At 37.9% G+C, this 21,434-nt stretch overlaps 1 protein-coding gene across 1 annotated transcript in view; it reads left to right on the top strand.

The window, feature by feature from the left end:
- The window catches only part of EYA1 (EYA transcriptional coactivator and phosphatase 1), a 161,925-nt gene that overhangs the window by 9,119 nt on the left and 131,372 nt on the right, over positions 1–21,434 (top strand). The window contains exon 2 of the mRNA XM_027904186.1: positions 3,821–3,928. Within this exon, the coding sequence (XP_027759987.1) occupies positions 3,896–3,928 (33 nt within the window). The 5' untranslated portion in view covers positions 3,821–3,895. The remainder of the gene's footprint in view (positions 1–3,820; positions 3,929–21,434) is intronic.

The raw sequence follows: 21,434 nt of genomic DNA, 5'->3' as shown, positions 1-21,434 counted from the left end.
AAAGGTCCCTTCTAAATTTCATTTTTAAAAAATACCTTCACCTCTTCCATTTTATTTCTTTTTTTTTTTTTTTTTTTTTTTTTTTTTTTTTTTTTTTTTTTTTTTTTTTTTAGCTGTTACACTTGGCAAGTTTCTTTCCCAGCATTTGGAAATAATTGTTTTCTAAATGCTACCCAGGTTATCTGCCAAATTTAACACCTTAAAAGGAAGCAGGGGTGGGGGATGAGAGACCTACCTGGGAATGGAGCAAATGTAGTGAGTCTTTAGAAAGTGCTAAAAAGGAAACTTCCCAAATATAGCACATAAAATCAAAACCATCAAGTTCCCTAATATCAACTGTGAAATATCACATGCTATCATCTACAGGGTAAATAAAGGCCATTTCACCCAGTCTCATAACCTCTTTAGTATTTTCTCTACCAAATGATACAGTACATGTGGCTTTTATGTTTGGTTTTGGGTTTTTTTCTTCTAACAAATTAATAAGCTTTGGAGAGATACAATTTTTTATAGGTGTTACTAGCAAATTCTAGTAGTTTCTGAGAAAGCATAAGAAAATAAGAGCAAAGCAGTATCCACTGATGACATGAAAAAACACCTTATCTTGGAGATTGCAATGGTGTAATCAGCTGGGAAGTTGTAAAACAGAAGTGATTTTACTGGTGGCCCAGGAACAGGAAAAAAGTTTAATTCCTTCTCCTTGGTGATGGAAAGAGTAAGGTAGCCCAAGATACTGTGTTAGTGCTGTTTCTGATCACTGTGAGTTTCATCAGAGGCTCACTGCAGCTGAAGGTGGGTTACAGTAGCCCTGGGACAGCTCCAAGATGTGGATATTAGTGACAGAGTGGGGCTTGCTTGGGAAACGCAAAGTTTTTGTGCAGAACAGCTCAGCAAGTACAAGAAACTAGGCTCCTGGTCCTCCAATCAAACGCCCTCATGTTTGGTGCTCTCTGTGCAAGACATCACCCTCCATTGGTACCTTCCAGCCCTAAGAGGTTATTTCTCAGTATTCCTGACTGTGTTTGAGATCTTCCTCTCGGGTCATCAGTTGTCAGGTTTCTAGGCGGGTGCTGGGATGGGGACAGCCCTTCCAGGACAAGGAGCTTATTGAAGCTGCTGGCCACCTCCACAGCACGGCTGGGAGTGCCTGGCAGCCTCCCTGTGCCTGGTGTCAGGGGCACACATCCAGATCCATGTGTGTGGGGAAAATTGCACAGACTTGGCTAACGTTTCAGAAAGAGGGGAATAAAAATCGCCCCGTAAAACCACTTTCTGTACTTCTTTGTGGGTTTTTATTCCCTTTAAAATGGTAATAGCTGTTTGGAAAAGAGGGCTGCTGGTTATCACGCCTGGTACAATAGTGTTTTAGCTGGTGGGACTCTTAGCTGCTACCGTCGCGTATTTAATAGTAATAATATTTAACCAAGCAAATGACTTCCAGAGTAATAGAGAAAAATAAAACGGGATATGTACTTTCATGACTTCCCTTCAATTTGGATCTTGTCTTTTTCAATGATTTGAGTTTTTATCCCACTTATATTCAGTGGCATATTTTGAATATAACAACTTCTCTGTAATAGATACTTTGCGTAATTTAGATGAAATTTTTGATACAATAGCAACTCAAGGGAATTTAATTAGTTTTTTTAAAGTTTTACTAAGAGTTAAAAATAACCTAAGATGACAATTAAATAAGGATAACTTAAGTTGCTCCTGTTCGAAAGTTGAATTTTTCAAAATTAAAATTACTTAATTACATTGTAAATCAGCTGTTCTGTATTACTGTCTAAGCCCTCATGTTACTGCTGGGTTGATTATGCTGCCAGAGGTCTCTGGTGTCTGCTGAGAAAGAAAAGCCTTTGCCTTAAGGAGTATGGGGGTTTCAGGAGTATATAGGAGCTTTTTGTAAATCTATTTTGCAGTGACTTTCAGGGCAGCATATTTCAGAGCAGAAAATGCAAGAGTGGGCTCTTTTGATGCTGGTTTGTTGTAGGAATCTTTCTCAGAGACAGAAATGTTTGCTGTAGCAGCTTTTGCAAGTAGGGTTGCCTAATTACGGTTGAACTACAATGTACTGTAAAACATCTATGCTTTTTCCATCTGGGCTTTAATAGAAAATTACCAGTCTTGGTAAAGTTTTCTTTCCATTAGTAAAGAGAGCACTGCTGATCTGAAAATCTGTCAGGTCATCCACATACCAGCATTAAATCAATTGACTTATGAATATTTTTCCATTAGAAAAGGCTCCATTTTATTCCCTCACTGAAGTTGCAGACTTTCAGTTTGTGCGGTTTTTCCATTTATTGAATTTTGCAATAAAAGAGTTTTTGAAACAGATGTCAGTCATTGCCTAGGAGCAGGGCATTGTTAGAGAGTTGTTTTCTTCTTCCTCTCTTTGCTATTATTTTTTTTTTTAAACTAGGAGAACTTCTTGTCCTTCCCCTCCCTAATTTTAATTGTCAGTTTTTAAAGCCTTGAGTAATTTTCTAACCTATAATCTGGTGTCAGAACAAATACGAGGACCAGATTTTGTAGAAATATTGCAGATTGACCATTGTTCTCAGCAGGAGCAGGACTGGATTTGATCTCTCAATTGTAAACCAGAAAGAAGGGAGTGGATGCATTGCAGAAGCATGGTTCATATTAGCATCTTCCTTAGGGTGTGGAGTGAACCTGTTAACACTTTCTTAATGCTTAGATTTTATAGAAGTAGCCAAATGTGTGCAATAAATAGTGTCAAAACAACTGGTCTTGAAGGGATTTTTTATTTTCTTGTGAGAGTCTTATTCAGGTAGAAATATGCAGAATAAGGTTTTGGATCCTGACCCTAAATTATATGTATTTCATATGCAGAGTGGTTTTAGGACAAATTGAATATCTTCAGACCATCAGATCTTCACCTATGAAAACACCTGAAAAACAAAGTACTATTCATATTTCACTGTATATAAGGTATATGCTATATACACATACACACACTTAAACTCCCCAAATTTTCATTTTTATTATTCTTTAGCAGACATCATTTGCCGCATGTCATTAAAAAAGCACCAGTTTTTCTAATGAGGATCTTAGCTCGGTTGTTTTAATTACTCCAGTGAATAGTTCTGAATTTTAAGATGTTCACAGCATTTTATTCTAAAGAAAATTGCCCATGGAAAGAAACCATATTTTGGATTTATCTCTGTTTGGGGAGTAAGCCTTCATTATTTCATCTCAGTACTTCCCTGTTATTTTTAACATCAAAGAACACTATTTCCAAAGGTGATAGAACACAAAGCATCCCATATTTATAATTTATAGGGCCTAGAACTGTGACCTAATGTAAACTTGAAGAGATTTAGTATAAAAATATCCTTAGCTTGAGGGCAACGTTTAGAAAACTTTGTGGATTTTCTTTTTTATCCTGGCTCAATCTACAATCATATTTCTTTGTTATTATTTCCTCTTAGCATTAAAGTACAATTGACATTGATAGATATCAGGGGAGGCTGAGCTTCCTAGAAGAAAAAAAAATCAAAAGAAGAAGAGATGTGTTGTTGGCACAGAAATAGTGTCGGCAAAAGAGTTCCTGGCTGCCTTTTATTTGTCTGCCGACAGCGAGCACAACAGGGCTCTCGCTGCCTGCTTTTGGCGTGCGTGGATTTGTGGTAAACAGATCAGCTATGTATTTGTTTTCAAGATTGATTCAGTTCTTCAAAGACAACTGCTCCCAACTTGTGAATACTTGTTAGTTAATGGAAAGTTGCAGAAGTGAAGATCTCCTCCTAGTTTCGTGCCAACAAATTAATCCGACGATGTGGTACTGTCTTTTCCACAGGTGTGTGTGTACTAGGACTGTCTGAACCTCACTGTAACTAATAGCCCATATATAATTTGGAAGGAGAAATCTTCAATGGAAGACCCTGAGGGAATAAATGGGAAGTCTGTAAGTAAACAACTTGTCAGTCCTGAGAAAAAAAAGTTACAGCTTTTAAAGTGGTAATTATTTTTGTGGCAACCAAGTGGATGAAAGTCTTAAGAGAGCTACATGCTTTTAGTGATTGGAAGAAGCAGTGAATGGTGAATTAATTGAGAGATGGAGACTTATGCTAAAGCTACAGAAAATTAGTTATAGCTTTAAAAGTATTTGTCTTCAGTGATTCATGTTACAAAATGATGGTTGTTACTCTCTCAGAGAAATATTTGGCTTGCTGCATTTATGTTGTTAACATTTTGATCTGTTAGAGAGTTTTCATCCCATTATTTGAAGTTATTTCTCTTTATCTGTGTGAATATATGCAAATACTGCTTCTGGGCGAAGCCAGTGCAACTCTTAGCTGCAAAGTCTTAAGAACAGTGGCAAAAAAAGTATAACAGCATTGTTTCTTGAAAATGCCTGTTTATAAAGTCATAATAGGAAGAAATTTTGCAAACTATCACACACAATAATGTTTCATGCATGGTCAAATGATTGTGTGTGGTTTGGATTTGTTAGTTTAGTTTGTGATATCGTTCTTGGCACTCAGTGAACATCAAAATGCTACATAAATGTTTTTATTCTGGATTGTTTAACAGAAAAAGTGCATCTTGAAATTGCCTTATTTTTACCACTTGTAAAATACGTACAAAAAGTACTATTTAGTAAATTTGATTAGATTTATTGCCTGCATTTTTTCTGGTCTGTTTACTTTTTACATTTGACAGTACTCTGCATTATCTCTCACTGTTCCCCTTGTATTCTATGATTCTATATTCAGTTTCCCTGATGCTTGTGTTAGCTTTTCATGTAGCAACAGAATAGAAAAATACAAGCACCTAATAATAAGCCTATTGTGTTCCATGTTTTTGTAATACTTGATGTGTAGTGTCATTTTTACTGTCTGTAGCAATATGTCTTTGGTTAGTTTCCAATATGCATTTGTTCCACAGACTTGTCTCTATGTGTACATTTGGCTATTTATCCATCCCTGCTACAGCAATGTGTGGACAGGACCAGTTAACTTCTAGAGAAAGGGTTGGCCATGGTTACTGACTAGTGCTAAACAGAGATGGTCCTGTTTGCAGTTGCAGTGCCAGAGCTTTCAGCACCACCCAAACTCCATGTTTTATTTGGGATCAGGCTTTCTTCTGTGCATGAAAAGCCTTTCCTTGATGCTGTCAGGATTTTTTGCGACTTCCACTGCAATACTTCCACTGTGTTTGCCCAGCGTAGCTGGGGCTTCATGTGCTGTGGAGGGTTTGGGCCGGGTAATTGTATGCTGGAGCTGTGTGTAATGACAAATGTAACTGTCACTTAACATAACAGGGGTATTAAGGGAAATATTTGTTCATGGTTTGGCACTACCAGCTCTCCTGTTGGGGTTATTCATTCCATTCCATCTTTTCACCACTTAGTCCAGAGAGCCTGTAAAACACTTCATCTGCTCAGAGTTTCCCTTCATATTACCCAAGTGTGTGGTAGTCATGGATGCTATCAGGAGTATCAAAATCTAAACCAGTAACTGCTGAATAGACTTGCTGCATCTACAAGAACTCAGGCTTCTGTAAACAATGAGGACTGAAGTGCTCAAAGGTACATGGAAAAGGGCAGGGTGTGATTCTTCTGACTGCAGTGTCATTGGACAGGTTTAAAATTGGATATTAAACCCTGAAATCAAATCCTTTAATTAGGTCTCATTTGAACTCATTCATAACTGGAGAGGCTGCTGCATTTGCAACAGCCAGTTGACCAACAGGGAGATTTCCTAAAAGCAGTAGTCAGAAGACAAAATAGTGCCAGTGAAAATGAAGATGATGGTATGAACACTGTTTTTGTTTATTTTGTTCTCTCTGTGTGCATACAAGAAAGAAAGAGAGGGTGTAGGAGAGATCAGCACTCTGTCATTAAAACCCAGAACCCAAAACCTGTTTGGGATTTAAGATCCCAAACACATATAGTGACTTCTAAAACCTGGTGCTAGTCCATAGGAAAAGAGGAAAATGTCCCTACAAACACCAGTTGAAAGGAAATTTAATCTTGAAAGTGGCTTATGCAAATTATGGAGTGGAAGCAAATTCAGGTATATGTGGATGAGGGAGGAGCTTTATTAAACAACTGAGAAATGAAAGTGTATAATGTTTTAGAAAGACAGAGCTAGATGAACAATGGAGAAAGTACTGGAAAGAGAAAGGAAAGGAAAATGAAAAAAAATTTTCAGACAACAGTATGAGAGAGTAGATGAGTAAGTGCCTCACCACTGTCTTTGGCCAAGATTTCTCTGTTGAGGAAGAGGATGATGCTGTGCACAGGAATGCAGCCTGTCAGTGTTGACACGTACAGAGGATACCATAATAAGCCCAGTAAACTCAATTCTGCCCTCTGTTACACTTGTAGAGCTAAGAGGGGATTTTAGTCTCTAGGAAACACTTTCATCATCTGGAGAAATTGTTTTAATGGTACTGTTGTGCTTGGTTTGCATTGTGTAGGAACTGACTTTGAAACATGCACTTGCAAAGTTGAACACTACATCTGTCCCTGCCTTTCTTTTACTAGATGCCTGAGAAAGAAGCAGAACACAAATCTGAAGCTGGCTAGACAGATGATATCAGTGTTGTATCCTGCCTGAGAATTTCACTGATGTTCTGCTTCTTTCCAAGTCCAAGAAAGACTTTCAGGTGTGTTTTTAGTGTTATAAGAACCTATTAAAGATGGTTCACTCCTGTTTTATCAAGCCAAAATGGTCAGGCCTTTTTTATTTTTATTACTCTATTAATAATGAGTTTTTGATTTCAATTTGTCAGTGAAGCAGGCATCTCAATGATAACCAAGATGTTACAAATTCATACAACTGGGCTGCCTCAGTGACTGGGTCTGTTTCTTCTTAAAGACACTCCAAATGCTGTGCTGCTCACCTCACTGAACTTTTGCTGGATGTACTTCTTGGTCAACTTTGGAGCAGCCACCTATAAAGTAGTATTATTTGGCTTGCCACTGAGATCTGAAAGTCTGATACATACCCAACATGCTTACGCTTTAAAGTGCTATGTGTAGGGTTGCATCTCATGCCAGATTTGATTACTGGTGCTCCAATTTCCATTTGAGTTCATAAGTCCTGTTCTTCACCACCTTGAGGGGGCTTTTCTGCTTGAAAGTCATTTGTAATGAGTCTTACTGCTCATACATACCTGAGAAGAAAAAAATACCTCTAGTTTTAATTATTTTTGAGATGAAAATATAATTTTGGATGTTAGAGAAATTCTGATTATAAGGAAACTGAGCATGGATAACAGTACATCTTACACCAATTGATTTCAAAAAATTGATGTAAAATTGTCATGGCTTACATGTGTGGTAGGCTAAATCTATCAGTTCCAAATTGCACTGGCATGGATCCATTGCCCCAGAAACCCTCTAGAAGCCCTAGAAACATGAAAAACACTGATAATCAGAAGATTCATCATGATGTGCTTGATATAGACATACATGTGGTTTAGAGGTACCCTGATGAATGACTTTTAAAAAACTCAGAAAAGGGGCATTGTAGAGGCCAGTGGGTATTTTATTTCATTTGATTTGCCTACTGATTTTTTTTAAAAAACTGCATAGTTCTTATTTATTTGCAAAACTCAGCACAAGAAATATTTCACAAGTAAATATTGGCAGTTTTAAGCAATACTATACCCTCTGCCAATACTTTGGAAGGTGTTTCTTCCATAAGTGTCTCTGTGGTAGTGATATTAGGTTTTTAAACGGCATAAAATAATTTTCCTTCCTACCCTGTCTAGGCTCACAATTGAAAATTCTTTTTTCAAAATTTTACACCAAGAAGTATTTTCAGCAGTGAGGATTTTTGACGATGGAGTTTGCCCATCTGGAAAACAGAGTGAAGACTCTGAGGCCCTCAGCAGTCAAGTTTGTTCCAAACAGCATGCACCCAATGAGCCAAAAAAGGAGGTACTCTTGGTCCACTCTAGCAGTTAATCTTCTCTGATTTCCCCTGCAGCCCCCAAACCTCAGCTCTGGGCAGCCTGGCTGCATATTTCCAACTTCTTTCTCCTCCCTGCTGCTCACTGGACACTTCTCTCCTGCATACCCCATGCCATGTACCAGAGAGCAGCACTTGCACCAAAAATTCACCTCATACCTCTGCTAATGGAAAGACGCAGAGCGAGTAGTTGGTTTCAGCAAGAAGGGGGGAGGGGGGAAAGTAAAAATCCAAACCAAAAAACATCCCGCACCTGGCTGCAGCAAAATAATGAATTTTGCAGCAAACATGCGAGATTCTGTGGAATCTTGGAAAAATGCCAGACTCCACGACCACAGAAATGCTGAGTCCATGGGGCCCAGAGAGAGATGGCTGGGGCAGTTCACATCTCTCTGTCTTTGTTTCAAGCTCCTTGCAGTCTTACTGAGGCATCAGATTACACTCTCTTCACATTTTCAAGGTTATCTTCACTACCAGAAGGGCTAGAAAGTTCATTTTGTTTCAAGGCGAGCCAGGATCCGGCAGCACAACTCTCGAGTGGTTTCAGAGGCCACTGCCATGGTGGTGGCATGGCTGCGACTGTGGGCATGGCTGGCGACAGCCAGGCGTGACCTCCAGGTTTGAACAGTATCATCAATGACATGTTTTTAATGCTCACGTTACCTGTTTGCCACATTAGGGAACAAAGTCTATGAGGAAAGTGGTTGAAAATACAAGTATTTTACCTTTAGTTGAAAACTCATAGCACTGTTACCTGTGGAAGTCATGTATAGCAGTGCTGCCTCAGTTTCTCTGAAAGACTGGCACAGCACTTACTCCCTTCTGCATTCCCCTCCTGAAGAAATGTGTGACAGGCTTCCTTTTTGGAAAGCTCTGCAAGGCAATAGCCAACAAGCACCGTGCAATTTCAATCTGTAACTGAGCCCATAAAATGTAATGGCCTGCACCCTTCCCACTCCCCTTCCCCTCTCTATCTGCAATCGGTTGGATATTGGAAACATAAGCCACAAAACACACTTATTACACTCAGTAAGTGTCAAAAATAATGAATAGCTGGAACTAGCTGATGTATTTAAGTTTCCCAAATTGAAAAGAGCTGCTGCTAGGCAGTCCGCACTAACTGCCTGATCAGTAACTATTGATAGAGTTTTTTCTTTCAAAACATTTTAGTGAAAATACTTCTGAAAATTGTATGAACAGTTGGGAAACCATAGGTTATTCACTACAAACTCTTCACTCAGCTGGGTTTGCAGTAACAACACGGAGAAATTCATGTTACTTAAAATGTAATTTTCCTAATTGGTGGCAGAAACCCTACAGTGCCATAGGCAACAATGCTTGCAGCACTGATGGAGATGCTGCTACCACAGCTTATAGTGTCAGGCATATTCATCTTTGCAGAACCAAAGCCTAAAGACAGCATTCATAGCAGCAATTATTTTTAATGAGCATTTGTAATTTTCTGCCAGTGGTACCGGAAACTAATCCCACTGTCCTTGTAACTCTTAGTGTGTTTTACACAGACATAGTGTTGACCTTATGGTCCTGGTTTTAGGAGCAGGACAGAGACCTTGCAGGGGTTTCATTGGGGACCACGACTCATCTTAGTTACAAATTCTTTTTTCCTCAGAGAAGTGGATCTTTTTTGTTGTTATGGCATGAGGTATTTTTAGATCACCTCATAAAAATGGGTATATAAGAAATACGCAGTCCGACTCTTTCCAGCCGCTATATAAGTGTGCAGTGTGCATACTGTTCTGCCTGAAGTGTCTTCTTGAAAGTCTTGATGAAGTTGTAGCTTAGCCCTTAACAGTAAAAAGCAAACTGCCAGTGAAGTTTATTTTCTTTTTTACTAGGTTTTCTGGACCATTGTTCCGCTCGAGGAGCCATGTTTGTTAGTTTTGGCTCTCTGACTTCTCTTCCTTAAGGATAAACTCTCCTTAGGCAGTTGTACAACTATGCACTAAAAGACTGCATAGCAGTTTATTCACAGCCCAAGCTCCAGCCGAATTCAACTGTGTGACTTCCTGGCTTAAGCAGGGGTGCATCCGTAATGTAAATACCTACTTGATTTTGTGGAAAACCAGGAGGTTTTTTTGTTTGTTCTTGTAAAAGATTCCTGCTGGAAGCTTAACTTTAAAGTTGGCATCCAGCCTTCTCTCCTGTGACTCGGATACTGATCTGATATTGTGCTTTCATGGACATTTTAATATTTGAAAATTTTTAATTCAACATTAGCTTTGCTTACAAGCTACAGAGCAGAATAAAATCACATTACAAACATTGTAGTATTAGATTTTATCACCATTTATTTCTTCTCGTCTGCCCAGGGATTTCTACATGTTCAGTAGAACTAATTTGCAGTCAGACACTGAGGTCTTCTAGAAGGCCAGCAGGCTCCACAAACTAATTTATCCAAATAACCAATCCCTCATAGGCCAACCATAGAAGGACACCAAAATGGCCTAAGCAGGCAAAGCCCCCTTTTGAAGTCTGGAATGTTTTGACTGACTTGAAACAGGCGGCAGGAATGAAGGGATAATTTTCAGTGACCCATGGGACTTTTTTGCCATTTTCAAATATTAGGTAAAACAAAGAGAAATTGCTTGTTCTAATTTAGAAAGACTTAGCAATCCGGAAGGTAACCAGACTCAGAATTGAGTACTAAGGTATAGAGCTGAAGTTTATTTAATGCATTGAGGGTTTGCATCTGGGTATATAGTATTTACACACCCACACATATACACACTGCCTTACTTATACATGCACATACCTAAACTGTTTTTTGAATTTCACTTTTATTAAAAAAAAACTTTAGTACAAAGCATATTTGTGTAATAATAAGTGAACTACCTGAAACATTGTTTTTAAGTGCATATACTGTTTTTCTTGAAACAATCATTTCTAATTAGAAGGATGTGTTTCTATTTCTGCTTCAAAAGCTGGAACAGTCACTCAGATACCAAGATTTCCATGACATACCTGTTTTCTTCCACCGACTGTCCTGGTGCATTTGAGTAAATGTGGACATTAATATCATTTTTAGTGGATTTTCTAATCTTGCAGATACAAAGGGAAAGTATTTTGATGCATACATAAACCCACAATTTTCTATGAACACTTCTACGGAGAGAAAGAGAGAGAATGTGAATATTTAGGCACAAAAAACTTTACAGATCAGGTATTTCTTGTTCAGCTACTTGAATGTGCATCTCAAAGACAGTGTGGAGCAATCTCATAGATTTCAGCAACTTCTTTAGAGACATGCTCTTGTCAGTTTTGTCTCAAATTTATCATGCATATTTATGTGATAAGTCCAACCTTGTGTTTAGCAACACTAATGGCACTGACCAACTCCAACACTCAGCGTTGTCTCCATTATATTGACTCACAGATAAGCTAGAGCTTCTTAGCAGAAAGTTTTGTCTTTAATAAGGATCATTAAGCCAGTAGTAAGACTTCTCTACCCGTGCTTAATAGAAGTATGTTACCTTAAAACAGTATTTTAACAAGGATTTTGGTCACCAACTCACGCTTTTCCTTCTGACATCTTTGGTGGTTCTTGGGACCTGTACAGATATAATACTCACAGTTAAGCAAGAGGGTAGATGCCACCTCCTCTGCACTCACAGTGGGGTGATGGGCTTAGGGATCTGCAAAGCATTGCTTTGCACACACGTGTGCCCTGATAACTGTATGGATAGCAACGTCAGGAGATGAGAGCTTCAGGTTGGCACTTAAATATTTGGGGTACTGGGTTGGGCTATAGCTATTGCTGGTATCACTCCTACATACACAGCAAACTCCTAGATTTAGTTTGCTATTTTACATGGGATATTGAAATGTGAGTTTCTCCTTATTTCAGATTTCTCTAAAATATTTGTGCTTACCATTGTCCTATGGTAATAGAAAGAGAATAGAATGACAGAGAAATCCTGTTTAAGTGCAGTTTTCAATCTTACATATACTGACATCAGATTAGTGGATTTCAGACGCATGATGTTTAAATTACTGTTATTTTGGTGTGAGTGTATTTATGTGTGTCTGTGTGTGTCTCTGTGCATGGAATGTATTAGATTAAATTAAGTTATGTTCCAGCTCTTGCTTGAGGAATATAATTTTGTTAGTAGTTAATAATGTTAATGCCTTGATTTTCTCATATTATGTTTACATATATGGCTACAGTAAAATCAAATTATATTTGCTGGGGGTACGATTAATCTGTTAAGGACCTGTTTACAGTGAGAGAAATTAAAATTCAGAGTTTGTAGGAAAGAGATTCTTCTCTATTTCTGTCTGCCTTGCTGTAGCTGTACTGTCTAGACTATCCTGGAAGTCATAGACTCACTGGTCTCGTGGTCCGTGCACATAGCACAGCAGCAGAATCTGGCAGCAATAGGAAGGCTTCATAGGGATTTCTCATCAATCACATAGAATTTGTCATTCTGACATTTTTGGCATTCAAAGCCTTATATTCTGCCACCAGCATTCACATAGGGTGGACTTTCCATTGTACCAAAAATCCACCAGTACAACTGCGCAGTGCAGCAGATGGGAGAAAATTTCTTCCCAGCTCCTACAGTGATCAACTCATACCCCAAAGCACAGGATTTGATTATCCTGATTATAATTTACAGAGCTGTAAATGCTGTTAATGGTCATGAGCAATGAATGAGTTTGCTTGATGATAAAAAAAAAAAAAGGGTTTTTTTTCCTTTTTTTTTTCTCCATTCTGCTTTAAAAGAAGCAGGTAGGAGAGTAAGTAATTTCAGACACACTTTCACACTTTCCTTAATTTGAAAACATAATCTAAGAGTTACATTTGGGAAAAATGAATGGGGATTCAAAGAGTGAGAGCTTTTAGTGTAAGCACTGCTTGGGTGCTTGTAGATTCAGGCATTTGCTCTTGATGAATGTGTGTTTAGTACTGCAGATATTTTTAGGAAAGTAAGCATGATCTATTTTTTATTTTATTTTTATTCTTAATAATTGGACATATTTTTCATGTTTGACCACCCTTTTAGGCCTGTAAATAATTTAAAAGATCTAAAAGTATCTCAGTATTCAGGATTAACTAGTTAAATGCTTATATGCCTGGCCTTCACCTTCAGTTATTTGTACATGAAAAAAGAATCTAAATTTAGGGTTGCCCTGTTTCACTTCTATTTTCTACTCTAGTTTGAAGCATTAGTTTTGTGGGGAACAAGCAAGATGTGTTTAGTGGTAAGCTGATAGATACATCAGATTTTTGTGATTTGCAAGAATACTTTGGAGAGGGAGAAGGTGTAAGATCTATGTTTATGTTTTTCCTCTGGGTTTTGCAAGGCATTGTAAAAGCTAAGTGGCACATCAAGCAGGTTTATATAGTGCAGACACTGCATAAATCCTGTGTTCAGTCCCTGGAAGGGCTGTATGCTGCCATTATGCTTTCTATAAACAGAAGACAAGAGCACTGCCAAATCCTTGCAGCACTGGACATCAGCTCTTTCTGTTCTTAGCTTGTCTTGTTTATCGATGCTCAAAGACTGTCTTTTTTGCCAGTATTGCATCCACTTTTGATCATCAGGAGCAAAGAGTATCTTGCATTTCCTGGTAGCTGGTATTTCCATCTTTGCAAGTTCTTCTTCATCTGCAATTTTTAAATAAAATAATTAGCTATGATGAGTATAATTAATTTGGCAGTATTTTGGTCTGACTAATGACACTTAAAGACAATAGCTACTCAGAAGCAAACACTTTTGGAACTGGACAGACAAACAAGAGTCTCAGATGACAGCTTGGAGAACACTTACATTGGGACTGGCAGAGAAGAGCGAGAGGTATGTAAGTGCCACTACACTGGGTTAAACAACATCACTTGGTTTGCTGTTCTATGTCTAACAGGGACTGACAGCAGACAGTTAATGAGTGTAGGAGAAAGAGAGCAAATACTGCTTTTGATGGGATGGAAGATACATCCAAAACCTTGTATTTAGTGCTGTCCCTCATGAACTTGCTTTTATCTGAACATATATATGCTTTGAGTTTCTGTAGTGATGAGTTCCACAAGTTAATTATGCTTTTTAAAAGAGAGTGTTTTTGTTGTTTTATGCTTGCCGCTAAAAACACGGTGTTGTTAAGTTTTTCTGACCATGAGAAATGGTGAATTGTCAATCTCTGTTCACTTCTTGCAGTCTCTTTCCTGATTCTGTAAATTTCTACTGTTTTCATGACACTGGCGTATCTCTTCCAAGCTGAAAAGCCTTGTTTTTTCCTGAGGCTGCTGCTGAGTTTTATGTAAGAGATTCAATATGTGAGCACTCTGTTTTTACAATGTTTTCTGTTTTACTGTGTGTTTCCTTCCTAAAAATTTTTAAAATCACATCCACTCTTTCAACTGCCATTGGCCACCAAGCTTTTCAGAAAATTATTTTGGAATTCCACTAGTAACATTGTGAAAGCTGCCCACTTACCCTGTTCCATCTTCTAGATAACAATTCATGATAGACCTTTTATTTTACCTTGTAACAAATTGTTTAAGAGCTTTTGGCTTGCGAGAGCTTTTCAGAAATCTAAATATACTACATTAACCAAATCATCCTTATCAAAATAATCATTAACTCCTTACAGAAATGCAAGTAATCTTGAAGTTACGACTTCTCTTTACAAAGCCATGCTTTCTCTTGGCCATTACATCATACTCCCATGTGCCTACCAATTCTCTTGTTTATTATAGCAGCTGATTGGATCATGTTTCCATTGTTCTAGAGCTCTTGGGTGAATTCTTGGAGCTGGGTGTTTTGTCTCTTCCTTTTGTTAACCTGTCCCAAAGCTTCTGCGAATACTTTGGTTTAGAGCTGTCAAGGTCTTTTCTTCTTGTATAGTATCATGCAATTAATTAATTCAGCTTTTTCTGCAGTTATCTTGTCTTGACTGAATTTTCCTTTATTACCACAGGTTGGCTTTTTGCATATTTTCAATGAAGTGTTTATATTAATCTGAGACAATAACAAATGGTTCTTCAGGGCTGAGGGGTTTTTTTGGCCTACATTCTCCTGGGTTTGCAGTTAATCTACAGAAGTTTCAGGTATTTAGCTGTAGTGTATGGTGCTCAACTTTTGTAATGTACTGATGCAGATCAGAAATCTCTTACAAGTGCTGCTTGGGTTTTCTGTTTATTTAAATACTTGGTTTAGTGAGATCTGTGGATCGCATGTATTTTGTATAAAAATACAGAAAATGTGGGGGATGAATTGCATGTTGACTTCCAGGTGATGCAGTTATAGAACACAAGCTTCACAAATCCCAAGAAATTATGTGTTTGCAACATACCTATCATGCCAATTTTAAGTGTTGCAAAAATGTCTGGTAGCACGACTGAATGTGCGCTTGAGCCTTTGGGACCTCTACTTCTCTCTCAGGAAATGAAAAATATTCCTGGTGTTGGAATAAAATAGCTAGTTATTACCTTTTCCTAGTTTATATACTACACGAGTCCAGGTATCCATGCCCTGCTGACATGAATATTGGTCTAATTATCTTTTGTTGTTCAATTGCATGTTTTGGAAAGTCATTTTAGACACAGCCTTACAAAAACTTAAGTAGGAGCCTAGAAAACTCATTAGTTTGTCTAACATGCTCTTGAAAGATTTTGGAGATTGGGTTGCTGCAGGTGGGCAGCTGATGTCTCTCTCATGTCTAAGGCAGAGAGGGTGGTGGTACCTCCTGCCACGGCAGATTGCTTCTGCTTTCTGACTGCTGACACTCTGAGGATGGCAGTCCCTTTGAAATGGAAAACTGCGCCCCACAGGCAAGGGGACTTCTCATTATGTTAAAGCTCAGACAACAGCGACATCATATTTAAACATCCCTGAAGATTTTTAAACTCCCAATATGAGTAATTTTTTATTTTTGTCCTGCCTGTTTCATCAAAGGTGAACTCTGCAAACTATATCGAGGAGAATTAGGTCACAAAACTGTGGTACATAGATGGCATATTTGAGGCTGTTTCCTTACAGTATAAATAACTACAGAAATGAAATTGCAAAACAAGCAAAGTATACTCTTTGTTATTATTCGAAACAACAGGTTCTCATTATGAATGTTCTTTTTCTGTGTGAGATTTTCCAGTTTGATTTGGCCTTTTTTTTAGTTTTTCAGACACGTTCCACATGAGACCAGAGTGCCCTTTGATGATATATAACTGTTTTGTATGATATGCTAGCGACTGAATTTACTATCCTATGGTAACTTTTTCAGTGGGAAGTTTTATAATCCATGCAGATGTGACAATACAGCAGTAGGGTAAGATACTGGTGAAGATTTTTGTTGTCTTTAGAGAGCTGTTTGAACAGTTAAGACAAACAGGCTGTCACTAAAAAGAACTCCCTTCTCCACTTGAGATTACCACATTTTGCTTTCCACATGCTATGATGTATGAGCTGAATAGCACAACTCATTACAATGAGTAGTAGAAGTGTTATGGCTGTGTTGAACTGAACAGGTAAGTGAAATAGGTAAACGAAGTAAGATTTGCAGGAAAAAAATGTGTCTCTTTATATGATCAAAATGATGGAATAAGAAATTGGAAATTTAAAATCAGTTTTAGATGCAACAGCATTCAGAACCTTTCTCACTGAGTGTATTCAGCTTTTAAAAAATGGCTTTGAAACTGAAAGTCTGTGAATTTGTGTTGAAGTGGGGTTAATAGTTTTGACCAGAAAAACCCAGAAGCTGGGGATACTGGCACCAGTTGCAAGTCTGGAAGGGACTTGCATGGAAGACGTGATTCCACCTCCCCTTCACTGTCCTCTGGTGATGGTGCTTTGGGAGGTGTGGTGATGACATTCTCCTCTGTGTTACAGCTGTTACTTGCACATTATGGCATTCAGTGTGTTATGCAGGAGGAGGAGTAAAGGTATGGAGGAAGGTGGGAATTGCACTGTGTTGTGTAATGCATGAGTGTATAATAAAACGCTGTGGAAGATTACTCTGAATGGTAAGAGAGGCGACTAAGTTTGGAAGAAAGAAGGACAAGTCATTTTCTCCCTTCTTTTGCCTCCAAGTGAAAGGGCTTCTGCACTTACCTGCCTTTCCTAGACTTTGACTTCTCATCATTGTTTTCATATTTTACAAGCACAGAACAGTCCTTTATTTCAGTTGCAGTTAACACATGACCAAGGATCATACCAGCACATGCCATGAAAAATTATTTGTGCCTTGGAGCTCTCAAGTTTTATATGACCTGCCAGGCAATTAAAAATGCATGTTAAACATTTTTCCAGCATGACTTTGAGAGTTATCAATTATGTACTTCTGCTGCTGAACACTGTGACTATTTGCTTGCTTCACACTAATGGCAGATTTACACTGATGCTTTTTAAGTCATCCTGAGTCCTTTCCTTAAGCGCTGGTACACCTTTGGCTTTTCTCCCGTTGACTGTCAGCTTGTGCTAATAATAATCTGTGGATCTCAGCTGTTTTTGCTGAAACACCACTGTTCATTTGGGGATTTTTTTTTTTTCCTGCCCTCACCTTATTCAACCACTGATGTTTTGTGCCACTCTAGTTTCTCATTGTCAGTGACTAAGTAGGAAAAGATTATTCGCTCCTAAGTGTGCACAGGGCGTTCAGCATTAGAGACAGATGCTAGAAATAGAAGTCGCGTTCTTGGTTTCGCTGAGCAGTTGTGGATAGTTTGTGTCAAACGAACTCAGTGGGAGACTTTATGCTGTTGTCACTGTTGTTACTTAGAGAGGATTGCAAACACTTACCATGGTTTTTATTGCAGATGGCGTTTATTGTCACAGAGTTCTTGTCTTAGTATGTTTTCTTTTTACGGGGTTGCTTAGAAAATGTTTCATGCTGAAATATCTTTAATACCAAATCCTTATGAGATACTAGATTAGAAGGCATTATTATTCTGCCCGTAAGTCTTGCACCCTGCTGAGAAATTGTGAGAGTTACATTTATAAGTAAGTCAAAGAGAATTGTCAGAAACAAGTGGTGCTGACAAACCCAATGTGTTTTGTGCCTTAACATTTGTTTTCTGCAAGTAATTTGTAGGTACAAAAGTAAATTAAGTGATAAGAAGTGTTACACAGGACCTGTGTAGGTCTGCCAAGAAAAATAAACATGGCTGTGATGAAGTGTGTGACAGTGGTGTTAGCAGAGCTGAAGACGCTCTTGGAGAGAGCCCCAAGTATCATTGGGATAAAAAACAGGCTGACCACGTGGAGTGCAGGAGCTGGGCTTCTGATACAGAGATTCTCTTAATTCAGCTCAAGCTTTCATTTTACTGTTCAGAAAGAAGTTTTAAATTTTTGTTATTTTTATCGATTCTGAGTATGTCAAAACTGAAGAAGTAGTTTAACTGGCTGTAACATCTGATGTGTTTAAACCAAACTTTTGTGTTAGCCCATTGTGCCCAGACTGTCACTAGAGGTTTCATGATTGCTCTGCTAACACTTTTTAAAGATCTAAGACTTCGATGAGGAAGAAATTAAATTTCTTTGTTTGAGATCTCCTTTGGATGTAATGTTTATGTGGCAAGGAGGGTTTTGTCATTAAGACACTGACATGACATTAGGATATATAAATCCTCTCCTGTTCTGCAGACTGCTTGTATGACTGTAGTGATACCATGTTGTCTGTCTCTGCCTATTCTTTGAAAATTGGGGTAGTAATGCTTTCGCTCTCATCATACTAGTCAAAATAATTTGAGCTAATTGTAGTAAACTTGTGTCATGCATAGACGTTGCACTAAGCATTGTCTTGTAGTCCTGAGTAATGAACTTTTGTTTCCTTTTTAAAGTCAAGTGAGAGTGTCAAAGCATTAAAGGTGAACCACTCAAAGCTTTTGCTTTTAGCAGTAAGAATGATGAAGCTCCAAATCTTTCTATAAACTTCTCTGTGTAAATGCTCATAGCAACTATATTCCAGTGGCAAAATCCAAAACACAGAGGGACTGACCCTTACCCTTTTGCAGTGATAAAGATCTGAAGTCTAGATATGAACACTGAATAATCTGTCCTTGTGGGGGCAGTGGGAGTTATGTTTGCAGAGCTAAAGTCATGAATTTGATCCAGAACTTTCTCCTATATTCTGTAAATGCAGCAATTTCTCTTAAAGCATATTATTCTGTACGGTCTCTTCTGTTTCATGAGTGCACACACATTTTATCGTGACTGTCATACAGTCTGTGAAAAGTGGCATGCTATTGGGCTATTTAAGTTCTAGTGCAATTGTTTTCTATAGCAGACTTTGACATTTTAAAATGCTAAGCACATATTTAAATGACACTGTTCAATGCTTTCACATTTCTTTGTTCTCATTTGGTCAGAATATAGTGTGGGAATATTATGTGATAACCCAAATTGTAGAATATGTTTAGTAGTTTTTTACTACTAAAGTAAAGTAGTACTATTCTACTGCTCTTTTTTTAGTTTTTAATTAATTAAATAAGTTTAATTAATTCATGCAAAGGGGTACTGAGAGGCAAATGAAGGAAATGCCAGGATAAATAAAGCAAATTTTAAACTTATTCTTTGACTGTTTTTAAAACGGGACAAAGTTAGTAGGCTTACTTTTAGACATCTGCTATTACTAGTTACTACTGTGCACAAATGATACTACATGAACAGAGGGCTACATGATGCAATTTTAACAGTAGTAAGAATCTATTTTCTTGTCACTTGATGACTTTTTAAACAATGCAAATTTTAGAACAAGTATTTTTAAATGATAAATATAAAGGTAGTTGCCATATGTATTTATTATATTTATTTTATATTTAGCTACTCTATTAATCTTTGTTTCGAACACTAAATGCCTTCCTCATGGCAGCTGTCCATTCACTAGTACCATGACTACTGGCATGTTAAGTTCAAAGTGGAATGTCATGGAGAATGCAGATAATATATTTAGTTTCTGTCACCAGACAGCACAAGGCACCAGTGCGTCTCGTTCTCAAAGGGGGAAGCCAGCTACTTTCTCTGCAATGTCCCCCTTCAGTTAATATCATTTGGGGTTTTTTTTTAGATTAAGTGTTAATCAGGTCTATCAGTATGATTTTTTTTTTTCCTGTAATCTTTGGTGTTATGAATACCTGAAAGAAAGTCTTAGACAAAATAATTTTTAAAGCAATGTCAGAGAGAATATGTAGAAGATTATATGTTTGTTTTGCAATACTCAAATATGTTCATGCTGAAAAAAAAGCTGGAGTTGGAGTGAATGCAGGAGAACTCCAGGTCTGAATGATCAGAAGCGAGCCATTTTAAAACAAATTATAGAAGCTTATAGAAGGGAAAATTTTCCCAAGAGCATAGTGAAAGGCTTAATCCATATTTCTAGAAAATTGCAGCTGTCAGGCTTTCTTTTATTACCCTAGCAAAATGCTGTGTCAGGTGTTACGAAGAAGTTTGGCCACGCATTTAGAAAATTAATAGCTTCCTTACATCAGATGTGTTAAATAGAAACGTCTGGTTGTGCAGCCAGTTGTCATATTTTGATGTTCTTATTGAAAGTTATTTTTTTTACTGTATAATTTATGTTCAGTAATTAAGCTATGAGGAAAGACTCATCTTCATGCACATAAAAAACATTTATAGAATGAGACCAGTGACTGCTGTGCCAGTCTTGCTGTATACAGTGTCAGGTGTTCCTGAGAGCATGCCATTCAGTCACAGTAAATTCCAGTGTGGAACAATAAAAAATTGTGAAGTTGCCACAAAGAAAGAATTGGTTTTGACAAATTCATTTGTATCCTTGGTAAATTGTGTTCAGTTTGTCAAAAGAACGAACTGACAGCTAATAGAAGTATCTTACACTGATGTTCTGATGTTTCAGTAAGTTCTACCTTGTCCTAATACTCTTTACGTCTTTCCAGTGCTTTCATTTAGCCATAGATTACTACTTGCATTAACAGCTCAAGTTTTATGGGTTTTATGGTTTCTGCAATCTGTGTTGTGATTAGCATAATGAAAGCTGGTGCTGCACTAATCTCATGGTGAACTTTTTTCTTATGTGTATAATTTCCCACATTGAACCTCGTGTTTATTGTCTCTTACCCTGTCACTGAACACCTTCAAGAAATATCAGGCTTCATTTTCTCCCTGTCTTCCCACTAGGAAGATAAAAAGAGCAATAAGATTTCCTAATAGCCTTCTCTTCTTCAGGCTGATCAAACCCAGTTGCCTCAGCCTATTCTCCTATGGCATGTGCCCCCTAACCTGCTTGATAGACACCTGTTGGACCCATTCCAGTACAGCAATGTTTCTGTTACACTTTGAAGTCCAAAACTGGGCACAGTACTTCAGATACAGTCTCTTAAGTGCCAGATAGAGGGGGAAATTAATGTTCTCTGATTTGATGTTTGCACTTTTGCTTATACAGCCCCACACTCTTTGACTTTCTTCACTTCTGCTAGCTCACTCTCAAATGCTGACAGGTACCCCCATCCTGTCCTGTAATTTTGCACCCAGTTGGCTCCCAGCCTGCACTGTTGCATCA

The sequence above is a fragment of the Empidonax traillii genome, unplaced genomic scaffold (genome assembly GCF_003031625.1).
Source record: "Empidonax traillii isolate 1590-97213 ecotype Southwest subspecies unplaced genomic scaffold, ASM303162v1 scaffold1016:size208863, whole genome shotgun sequence".
NCBI lineage: Eukaryota > Metazoa > Chordata > Aves > Passeriformes > Tyrannidae > Empidonax > Empidonax traillii.
This window is presented reverse-complemented; position numbering and strand designations above follow the sequence as displayed.